General features: G+C 40.6%; 1 protein-coding gene across 8 annotated transcripts in view; it reads left to right on the top strand.

Annotated features, from left to right (window-relative positions):
- Positions 1 to 9,440, top strand: part of INPP4A (inositol polyphosphate-4-phosphatase type I A) — a gene marked incomplete at both ends in the record, with an annotated part of 73,381 nt that extends 63,941 nt beyond the window's left edge. For 6 of the 8 annotated variants that reach the window (XM_084235880.1, XM_084235879.1, XM_084235874.1 and 3 more), the window contains one exon: positions 9,133 to 9,440. In XM_084235880.1, the coding sequence (XP_084092006.1) occupies positions 9,133 to 9,265 (133 nt within the window). Of the gene's footprint in view, positions 1 to 4,205; positions 4,387 to 9,132 lie in introns of those variants that run through there. The other 2 variants (XM_084235876.1, XM_084235875.1) reach the window with 1 other exon arrangement.
- Between the last annotated feature and the right edge of the window lie 2,864 nt (positions 9,441 to 12,304).

Genomic DNA, 12,304 nt, shown 5'->3' with positions numbered 1-12,304 from the left:
GAGCAGGACTGCACTGAAAACGGGCAGACTCAGTAGTGGACTTAGGTGCCAGAAAATTACATGGGAACTTGGATGCAGCCATGTGAAGTCACATAGCACGTGGCCTTCCCTCATCCACCCACCTTGCCATGGGTGTGACTCTAGGCCAGTGCTTTTTCAGCAGGCATCTGCTACTTACATCATATTTAGATTTCTTTTCAAACTTAAGTGAAGAAAAGTATCTGCAGGTTGCATCGGTTTGCTCTGCTTCTTCTCTAGCAGTCGACACAGTTTGCTTTTCTGAGCAAAGTGTCCAGTGAGTGTTCTCGGTAAGGGCAGCAGCCAGCCCCGCCCACCTGTCCATGTGCCATGGCCACCTCACCCTAATGATGTTCTGATTCTGAGGCAGCAGGCGTGTTTGCAGAATGAAACCCTGGACTAAAACTCTGTCTCCTGTTGAGCGATGCCTTGTTTCAAGCACTGCTGGGGAGCACCTTACCTCACATACCAAAAGAAAGGATAAGAAACCTGGTTTTCCCGTCTCCTTCAATGTAGTCACCAATGCTGTTAAAGTCTCGTTTCCAACAGTCACTTCTACTGAATGTTCTGTATCATTTGTCCTCTCACCAGATACTTTAAATCGTTCAATTCTCTTATCCTTTCTGTATGTTTCTACCATTTGACCTTCTCATACAAAAACGTACAAAAGCGATGCCTGAGCTCCTGCCTCTTGATAACAATGTTGTGTAAAAATGGAATTGTTTTGTCCCTGTTTTGTCTTTGCAAGTTCATCTAAACCTCTTTGTTACCTCAGGGCCTCCTATTTATGCATTTTTGGTAGGCGTGTAGGCCCTAAGCCTCAGAGATGCAATGGAGACTCAGAGACCTGTGCCCCAGGGCACCCTTGACTGAGGGCATGTGTTCCTGGAGTCTTGGTGCCCTTCAGGCTCAGTGTTGCTGGTGCCATGGGTAGCAGAGCCTAGGCTTGCAAGGACATCTGTGCTCTGTTAACTGTGAGTTGGGAGGAGGGACTGCTCTGTGAGATGCAGACCTTCACCAAGAAGAAACAAGAAGATGGGGAAGGGATCCCCATGGTTTTCAGAGCAAATGTTAGATTCAGCTCTGTTTGGTGACCAGAGGCATGCAATGATAGGCATGCCTCTATCCATTCTCAGCCACTTGAACAAATTCAATGAAAAGTATTTATTCTGATGGCATCTGAGCACAGAAATCCAGAGACCAGGGAGAACGTGACTCCTTATAGACACACAGTCTATCCCCAAATTTAGACTGTGGGGAGACCAGGCAGAACCTCAGAACTGGCTGATATCCCCTGGAGACTGGAGCCTGGCACTGCAAACTGCTCTTTTGGGCAAAAGCTGTACTTCTGGTCTCCTTGGCCTTCCTTTTGGGAACATCAGCTTATCTCTAAGTGGGCATGTGAACTTTTTGAACTGCCAACTCTCAGTAATCCCTCTCTGTGGACCCCTAGCCCATAGTGGGGTTGTATACACAGCACCTATACATGCAAGGATAACTATTATGGCTTATAACACACAAGGCCCTTTGTATGATCTATATCACATAATTAATATTTCTTGTAGGAAAGTAAGAAAATGCAGATAAGCATGTGCACACACATATAAACATACACCCCACTAAAAATCCTTGGTGTTCCTACTATTAACAGTGCAGTGTTAAGATATTAATGCATACTCTTTCACAGATAGAAATGTGTCTTTGAAAGACACATACCTGTATACATATGGACGTGTGCATGGTTAATCCATGCACTGGTTAACCAAGCCTGAATAATAATCAACACAAACATGCACACATGCACAAATCCAGTTGTATGTGCTAGTCTGCCTTCTGCTTTAGCCTTCCCGCCCCCCACACATTTAAGTTTCTTGTAAGCATTTTTTCAGGTTAGTAAATATAAACCTTATCATTTTTAGTAGACCTTAATTTATCCAATTTGCTGTCACTGATTGTATACATGTTTTAGCATTTTAAACAAGTGACTATCTTTATGTATTCTGCTTTCCACATTTGCCCCACTGATTCTTTAGATTAAAAAGTATATACCTTTGTGAGGCTTTTTAATACTAATTAACAAATTGCTCCCACATCAGTCACACTTCCACCCACAGTATTGCAAATGCCTACTCACACACCCTCTGGTGCTGTTGTCCCTGTCTCTATTCTGAGCACTTTTGAGTCTGTAAAGTTGCTGTTGTTTTCCTACCTTAGGGGTAGGCTCCAGACCCTGAATAGAGAAGGACCTTCCTCCCATGGAAACAGACACTGTTCCCTCAGCCTCCCTGTCTCTCTACAACCCCTGCCCATCTCTACTTATGGGAGTATTTCAAGTTTCTAAGTTATATTTTTCTTAATTAAAATAACCCTATGCAGTGAACATGTATTACCTTAATAATCATTTAGAAGGCTATTAAAAATAAAAACAAAACTGGATTACATTTTGCCTGGGCCAGCCACCAGACTCCTCATTGCTCCAGCCGGGGCACTATTCTCATTGCTGCCTTGGCCTCCTGCCCTCGCAGCCACCTCAGGCTATTGCCATGTGCGTTTGTTTCAAGGTGACGCTCTCACACCTGACTTTTTATCCCATGTGAGGAAGACATGTATTTGTTTATAGACTGCAAGCCGGAAGTGGCTGGGTCACTAGTCAATATTTCTGACTGCAGTGGTGGCCAGTACCTGTGGCTCAGTAAGAGCCCAAAGGAGGCTACAGTAATATTGGACATGCCTTTGCCTTGAGTGGAAAATGCATTTTGGTTCCCTTGCTTTCTTGCTTGCATCCTCTCAGATGAAAGAGTAGAGCATGTAGATGGGAGTATGGGTTGGGGAAGAGGTGGGATGGGGCCAAATCTTTCTTCTGGAGGCCCAGGGTGAGCAGTGGCTAGTGCTGGCAAATGTCTAACAACCAGCTCTCTCTGTCTCAAAAACAACAACAACAACAAAAAGAAGCCCTTATGTTTGCCAATTTCTGTCACATAAATACTGTCACAAGGACCCATTTTAAGCTACCAGTGTGACACCAGTGGAGTATGGAGTTGGGAAGAAATGTGTACACCTGGTTGTTGCGTGCCATCTGAATCAATTCCAGCTCACCTTGTGTCCCTCTGTTCTCAATCCTGGGTCTGAACATTCACAAAATTGGGACTTTATTAAGTAGACACAGTGACCCACCAAACTGTCCTGGTGGGAATGTGCTAGCTCATTAGTACAAAGCATCAGAATAGCACATCCCAGCAGGACTGTTCAAGTACTTTTGGGTTCCTCTGGGAAAACCATTGAGAACTGAGCTGAAGGAAGGTACCTGGACTTCCTGCCTGCCAATCTCCAAGTGGATCTCCACAAGCCACCTGCTGTGTCCTGGCGCCTCCAAGTCTGTGTCACTGTTGTCACTTTGGAAGACATGCACAGAGGACGTGGTTCCAGAGTAGTGTGGTTCTAACTGAAATCTCTCCTCAGTGTATTTTCTTCTGAAGCACCAAAAGGGGGAAGATCTCCCCACCCCCAAACTTCCAGCATGAGCTCTGTTGGATTCCATTCTTGGGTATCATCTTTGTAGAATAATAACTTGAACAGTTGGAAATAAACAACTAGCTCATGCCTGGCCACTGCTTAGCCTGAAAGCCAAGGCGAGTCTGGTGAGGGCTCTGTCTTTGGTTGATACTAGAGGTAAATGGTTGTCATTTGAATGGGTGATCGAGGCAGCTTTGGTAAAACCAATTGTACTACCCCCTGCTCAGGCATCTGTGAGAAGGTCAAATTCCCCAATGGTTCTTCATGTTCAGCTTGCTTTTCTGAAATCCATGTCTTCGCAGCATGTGAGAGCATGGCAGGGCAGCTTGGAGTTGTGCTTGGCCAGCCGAGAGAGTGAACATGGAAAACCATTTAGTCAACCTACACATGTGTTTGTTTTCAGTAGACAGCAGTATTTTTCCTTATTTTCACTTATCTTTCTCTTCTTTTTTTTTCTTGTAACTGTGCTGGTTTTGTTTTGGTATTCCTTTCACACCTTTTTCTGCATATCACCTTTTCTTTCTATTGTGGCTTCATTCCATTTTTAAAAAATCTTACCTTTTGTTTTCTCCTTTTTCCATAATTTTGATGAAATCCATTGCACGTGTCTTTTTTTCTTTATTTACTCTCCTTTTTTTTCTTTTCCTTTCTCCCAAACTTTTTCCTTTTCACAGCATTGGAACACGGGAGGTAGTCACCCAGAAGAACTTGAGCGGCCTGGTGCCCATCCGAGACTTAAGACTAGACCCCAGCCTCCTCTGTTCCATACCTTTATTAGCTCTAAGCCCCAATTTACTGATTGTGTGGCTTTTCTTGAGCATAGCATACCTGGTGACCAAATTGCGTTGTAAATGAATATATTATGAAAAATTAATTAAGTCACAAGAAAAACAAAAGTGCCAGAATATGTCCAGCCACCGTGTACCTAACTGGACAGAAGGAATGTGTCAAAGCGTGGTCTGCCAAGAAATATCTCATGCCTTACAGTCTGACGTTTTGTTGTTCTGAACTGTAAATACCTGCCAAATTATTTCACCAAGAGGACTTGCTTATTTAAATTCTGTAGAATTTTCAGTGCTTGTAACATGTTCTTACAGTGCCTGTTACTGCATTGTTTAGCTGGCCTGGAATTACTTGTACCAAATCTCTTACCTTCTGATGTAAAACTATTTATTTCCTGTATATCTCATGTGCCCTGTTTCCAAGAGAAAGGAATTCTGTCTGAAAAGAATTTGTATATTTGATACTATTCTTTAAATGTGTGGCTAACCATTTCCTTTCCTTTTGAAGAGAAATGAAAAGGATAGATGCTTTCTAACTGGCTTATCTAGGTCAACCGATTTAATAGGACCTGTACCTTCTGCTTTCATTTCAAAGCGTAGTCCCATATCACAGTAGCAGACAGTTTGCAGAATCATAACATTTCCTTGCTTATGTTTATTATTTCCAATTTGGGATGATTTAAAGCTGTGAATACAATGGCGCATTATTACCAAGTCAAGCACATGAAAATAACATATTGCATGCAACTTTACATTTATTCTTTTAACTCTTTAAAAATCATTAAGCTGATTCTGGGAATTAATACATATAATAACAAAAGTTATATAAACTGTTAAAGTTATATACGTTGATTTTTCTTAAAATAGAATTTTTCATTTAAAAATTACATCTTTGATTCCAGATTAAAGCACAGATAGACTTTCTCTCTTACAAATCCAATGTGATTAATAATGGAAAAAATCGAAAAAAAAAAATTCCTAAAAGGCCTAACTTTTGGATAGTTGTACCAGATGGTGTCGGTTGCTTTGGTTTCTGCTATTATCACTCGTAACATGGCAGTATCCATAAAAAGGATGATTTGTAACCTTAACATTCATATGTGGCAGAAATATAATTGTATACTGAAGTGTAAAAGAATATACTAAGGGAAAATTCCACATACTCTGTATATGAAGTAGTCAGTGGCTTCTCTGTTTTTCAATTTAAATTAATGTTATACTTCTGTTTTTGATTTTTAATTAGTTCCCAGACACTGTATTTTATGAAAGTGATTTTTTTTTAACAATCTATAAAAACTGGAGTAAATTTAGAGATGCTTTCTGGAAACTTTATATCCATGCATATACATAAAGTTAGTTCACCAGAAAATGTGGCCTCTCTAATTTCTCTCCAACATTAACAGAATTTACTCTGGGATATCTCTGGTTTGGCATAAGATCCAAGTTCAGGTTCTGGGAATTGTTGAAGAAGTTAAAAATGAACAACAAATTCCAGATTCAAACTTTTAATTCTAAAACCTCTGAAACACTCTTCTCTCTTAGATCTCCTGAATACTGCAGGGGCCCTAGGACAGGTGTCACACCTGTAGATGAATCCATTCTTCTCACAAGGGCAGTATGGTCACTTTCTCTTTACTAGAGTAAATGAGGTGGCTGTTCTTTGGCACAACTCCTGGCATCCTTCAATAGAGAGTCTCTCACCAAATCCCAAGTGATTACTAGTGTTGTTATAGCAGTATGTTTCTTGGCAGGGTGCTGTCTAGTCTGTGATTCTTTGAAAGGGATATTCACCTTTTACCTTGCTTCAAATTGAGGTGCACGACCAGTTCTCTAAGACCATTTTATTTAAATTGACTTGAAAGGAGGAAGGTAGATCCACAGCCCATTCAGTTCCTATTCCATAGCTTCCCAGCCCCTGCTCTGGTGAAGCACTCCTGATAGCCCTGGATGGTGGGGGACTGGGGGGAGATACCTACTTACCCCTTGAGGGGATCCTGCTGAGGCTGGGCAGTGGCCATGCACAGAGGCTTGAGGCCCTTCTCACTACAGACAGTACCCCTCATCTCCAGTAACTCCTCCTCCCAGCACCCACTGCATAGCAAATGGAGGCCATCGCTAGCTAGAGAAGTCAACCACAGGGGGTTATATGGACATCAAAACCTGCCCCTTGACTGACAGTGGTGCCAGCCAGGCCTTATACCCCTGTGTGCCAAGTTGAGAGAAAAATGAAATAGAAGAGGACAAGTTTCTTTGCTTTTCTCTTCAGGGTTGGGTTAAAAGACAGTATAGTCTGACTCTGAAGTCATGGGGACTAGCCATCAGGAAGGACACCATGAGATCAATCAGCCCAGGCTGTTGTTTTCCTTTAGAATATCTGAGAAAAGAAACTCAATATGCTTGCCCTTCATGCTAATTTCATGAGTAAAAGGCCTTGTCACTAATGCCTTTTACTTATTAAATCAGACTAACTGTATGTCCAGAATCTTTTTTGCTTTAGTGTGAAATAGGTTCAGATGCAACGAGGCTGGGGATATGAGAGTCACTGCTATTTAGTGGTGCTCTGGTCGCTTCTAAGCCTAATGTTAGTGCACATTTTCAGTGGCAGCCAACTCTAGATAGCATCACTAGGACGCTGATGCATCCAGACAAGTTCCAAAATGGAAGATCCCCCAGGAAAGCAAACCCAGAGGTGTCCCTGGAATTAGCCATTTTGAGTTTCAATTAAAAAATAGATGTCCTTGAAAAAATGATTTACCAATATAATAAAAAATAATTATATGTAGCTTTGAAATAATTTCTAAAATCTATCCAACAGTCTTGGATAAATTTGTGTGTGTTATTGCCTCCAAAGAATTATGCAGACAATGTGATCGATGCAAGTGTTCTGACTTAGGACTGAAGTCTCACCTCTGCCACAGCAGATGCCAGTTCCCACAGCATGCCCTCTCCTCGCCACACCTTAGTCCCAGGAATTAGGTGCCAGACCTTGTCTTAACATTCAGACCATGCAAACCCACAATGGTGTCAGCACAGTCAGATTGTATAACTTCAAACCAAATTTAGACATTTGAGGAAAAGTAAATACATTTGGATTTTAAAATTAAATTGAAAGTGTAATCTTGCCGATCTCATGTATTTTTTCAACCAGCTAACCAGTAGTTTCTTTGACATGTCAATAAAATGTAATGTCAAAGTTCACAAATTATTATTTGCTCTTCAAAGCACTTTGGCATTTAATAGTGATAGGTGGTTTTTGAGAAGTATGTATATTCCTAAATAAATGGAGAAGCCATATCTGAAATAGTTCAGTAATATAAGAGCTTCCAAAGGTTAAATGAGACTAACTGTGTATAGATACTTATAACTTCTGCTTTAAATAGAATTATATTTTTCTCTTATTATTGAGTATTAGTCAAACATAATCGTTATTTGCTTCAGGGGTTCCTTACTCATTCAGCCTAGGCATTCAGCTCAGATAACACATCTGGCTGAGGGCTTGAGGCTGGTGACAGGAAAGCCTATTTGAGTTTCTAAATCAGTTAATAATAAGCAGGTGGATACTTTTTTAAACTACCTGAGCTTATCTTTTGAATAACATTACTGTCTTACCAAAAATGTTTTACATGTTATTGTTAATGAGACTGTCATTTTCACTTTTAAAGGCTTGAGCAGTTGCCACTGATATTTTTTTAAAATGCATGACATAATGGTCTTCATACAATTTGAAATATTTTTTTTTTAAATCATAGTTTCTTGGTAACTGCAGATTTTACATCTCATAAGGGGGATTTTTTACTAAATTTGATAACTAGGTTTAATTGCTGATCTTAGAATACAAAAATACAAAGTCATACCATGTGATAGGAACTCATTTATATTGAGAATGCCTGTGAATTCTGTGTCTATGCCAGATCATTTCCCAGAGAACTCCCTTGATGCTCTCATCTGGGAATGTGAGACCTGCCTGATGGCTCATCCTGTTCAGCATTTGCTTTGCCCGCTGTGTTGCCATGACAACCTTCCATCAAATGCCACAGGGGATGATGCTGGCAGCAGGTTCTCTAGGGAAATGCATCTGTGCACTCTCATTGGCTCATTGGCACTCCTGTGAGAGGTGACCATGATGAGGGCAGTGTACCTGGAGAAGGTGGTTGGCTGCCACCTGGAGGCCTTGGTGGGGCAATCACTCTTTCACTATGTTCCAGTCCTGAAGCTTTGCAGGCCTATCAAGCAACATTTGCACAGGCCTGCTGAGTTGCTTTGCACCCAAGGCAGCTATCTCCTAGGTGGAGACAGCATGTTAGAGCAGCCTTCTCAGCTAGATGGCTTTCCTACATATTGAATTCTGCAGGGAAAACAGCATTTTGAATTTGAGATAATTAATGACTATTGCTAATATAGAAAATGCAATTCTCTAAAGGCTTTGGTACGAGTAGCACTCGTTCTTTTTCCATTTAATTTGCCCTGTAACAGAACCTTTGAACCACTAGGTCTGATAGAACCCTCAAATACTAGACATGAAATACACAAACCCATTAATTTAAATATAAGTTCACTTCCACTTAGATACAGTGCTGCTTGTGGAAACGCAAGACTCGCAGTCCCATACAGCATGTGTTCATCTCTGTGCTTCTTAATTGCCTGTTCAAAAACCTGCCATCTTACATGTGTATTGTTGTAAATGAGTCCAACACCCATTTAAATTAATCAACCTTTTTTTTTAATGCTATGAAAATAACCAGTTCATTTCATCTTAGTTTAAGTCTTTTCTTTTTTCCTTTTTTACTGCTGTCATTTCTTGTGCTTGTTTTTTCCTCAGTGAGGGTTGTCGAAGAGAAAATACAATGAAGAATGTTGGAAGTCGCAAATATGCATTTAATTCCCTGCAGCTGAAGGCTTTCCCCAAGCATTACAGGCCTCCCGAAGGGACTTACGGAAAAGTTGAAACATGAACACACGGTTTCCTCTAATTAGCTGTTACGTAATAAATGTGGGTACCCTCTAGTGTCATATATGAATTCTCCAAGAAGACCTGAAGGATTGGTTTTTATTTTTGTGTTTTAAAAATATTTCTCTAAAGAATCTATGGAGCATGTCTCGTCCCCTACCTCCCACATTGGAATCAGTAGGAGGTGATGTTTGACTCAATAGTGTGGATAGTAACCACTGCCCAGTTCAGTAGCCTTCAGCCTAACCACACAGTGTCATGGATAGTTACCTATATAAATCAAGTTAGATATGTCTGAAATGCTAGAAGACTTTTTTAAATACCCACTTGAGCAGCTGCTCACCTAACTTATTTTTCTACTCAGTGAAAATCAAACAATGAATTACAATCTAATTTTTAAGTATCTGAATGTAAAACACTAAATATATATTAAGTAATTGGATCCTGGGCAGACCAATAAATTTTAAATGTTAACTTGAGTTTTGGGTAAAGTAGCTAGCACTCTCTCCTGCAGTGAAATATCCTGCTATAATGTATAATAGATATGCTATCTGTAATGTAATGTCACCGTGAAACCAGAAGTTGAAGTGAAAGTTAAAACATCAGCCTGAGATAAAACTACATTAGAAAGTAACACATTGAAAACCACCTACACAGTGCAGTCAGCCTCTCTTGTCCCTTATGAGTCAACAGAATAGAGTGTCTGCCTGCAGACAGTGAATCTGGCTGGTTCCTGTTCTAAGCTCCCTGTCTAGTCCCCAGGCACCCCCAGGGTATGTCTCCCTTTCTCTCTGGATGCTGAGTTATGTCACTCCAGGACCTCCTGTGTAGTACAGCTGATGCCACTCAGACTAACAGTAGCATTTATGCTTGTAGAGTGGAAGCCTCAGTATTTTCAGAACAGAGGTCCTCCTGGGGGTTTCCCAATCTATCATCTATAAACAATACAATCATGTTTGAATGTCTGATAGTGTCTTTTTAGATTTGCAATAATTTTTACTATCCTTTGTCATTCTGTTATTATAAGACGACTCTTGAGAAAATCGAAAGTATCTCTTCAAGTGATATTTTGAAAGGGATTAATGGACCATAGAAATTTCATAGAAAATTATGTCCCGGTCATCTATTATGAGATGATGCATCTTATCTGCACATAGCAGAGTTTTTTTCTTAGTTTATATGTTTTATTAATTATGTGTATTATGATGATTATGTTTACGTGTTATTTAAAAAGGTTGTAAAAATATATGTGGTATATATTCATGATACTGATCCTAATGATTTGTGAATCCTTAGAAAATTCCCATGTCTATAATTCCAGATATTATTCCTTTAGTAATGCCACTTGGAAACATATAACAGGTTGTGCCTAGGGAGCTGGGTATAGGCCAGACCGTCCTTAGGCGGGGACACAGAGGGCATGGCATCAGGTAGGGGTGAAACTGGATGACCTTCCCAAACCCTCCTTACTCAGAAGTCACTACGCAGACAGCCTGCTATCTCTTGATTCCTGCTGGGGGAGAGGTCCTACCTGTGGGGTGTGGACTGTGTAGGGGACACATCAGTGAGGGTGGGCACAGCTTATTATTCCCTCTCAAAGCTGCACTCCCTGTGGAGGGAGGAACAGAGAACCCCTGCCTGCCAAATCCTCTGCGAGGTGGCAGCAGCTGGTGTCAGATTCTCCACTTGTCTCTGTTCAAAGATATGTAGTTTCCAGTATGGCTCATTTAGCCTTGCACTTCTCCACCATTTTATTTATAATTTTTCTAGCACCTATATATTTCCATCTTTTCTTATTTTAACATTACTACTTTAAAAAAAATGTTCCCCATCTTTTTAACTTAAATGTTATCCATGATGTTTTCAGATTTTGTTCTGTCTGAAAAACATTAAATAGCTGCATTTATCAAAAGGATATGGCAAATATTGAGTCACCTGTTAGCACTTTGCATGTGGGGAATTCTTTCCCCAGTTTTGGCTTCATATTATGGATCGCCATAAAACTCTAAGACTTGGCTAATCATGCAGAAAATTTTCAGGTTTCAGCATTATCTTTGAGCATTACTGCTGGGCTCCGGTGTGACATACTTTCATGGTGGCATCACGCACTTACCAGGCTTGCTGAGTGAAGGACACGTTGTGGGTCGTGGTGGATAGCAGCCCCTTGGGTCATATAGGAGCTGTGAGTTTTCAGTTGCAGAAGACAGGTAGTTTTACAGGTTGCCATAAAATAGAGGTTCCATCCAGTGTTCCTTAAAGGCCTTGCCCCCCACCCCCAATTTAAAAGGAAATGTTGAGATTACCGAAAACCCAGATTGACACGGATTTTGTCAAGCACCTGCAGCACAGTTGCCTTTGGTTTCCTTTAAAAATGTATAAATATTGTATAATACAGTTTTGTCCCTACACAATTGTATTTGCCAAGCTTAGTGCATTAAAGTTCTTTTATTTATTTGTTTTGGGCAGTATTAATATATATAAACATATAGTTACTGTTTTATATATTCTTAGCTCATTCAAAGCCATGTATGCTGTAAATGTGCTAGTCTTTAGAATGACAAATAATAAAAAACTGACACAAACATTAAACTTTGCTCTTGCCTGATTCATTTCTCTTACACAAGGAAGACTGGTTCTGTGGCTGGTAGCTGACTGGACCATCATTGAGGGAAACCGCATGGACTGCTCAAATGTTTGTAAATGCAAGACCAGGAAAGACTTGTGTTTTTTAACCTTATTTTCACTTAATTTAAAGCAGAAGGGCAGCAAGAAGTTGGAATAAGAGCATGGACTTCAGCTTCAGCAGGCCTGGGTCCCAATCCTCATCTGCTACTTGCTGGCTGGTGACTCACAGCAAGTTGCTAGCCCTCTCTGAGCTTCGGCCTCCTTGTGTGCAAAGTATGGATACAGCAGAGCATTCCTCATGTGAGGTGTCTTGGAATTAGATGTTCCTAAATGCTAGGTGATGTTTCCTTCCTAAGTCTGTAACTCCGATTGCATCTTCTCTGTGGGTTGCGTGCCAGGTCATCTGTTGTATAACTTG

The sequence above is a fragment of the Talpa europaea genome, assembly GCF_964194135.1.
Source record: "Talpa europaea genome assembly, chromosome: 6".
In the NCBI taxonomy this organism is placed as follows: domain Eukaryota; kingdom Metazoa; phylum Chordata; class Mammalia; order Eulipotyphla; family Talpidae; genus Talpa; species Talpa europaea.
The sequence above is the reverse complement of the archived record's forward strand: the minus strand, read 5'-3'. Positions and strand labels throughout refer to the sequence as shown.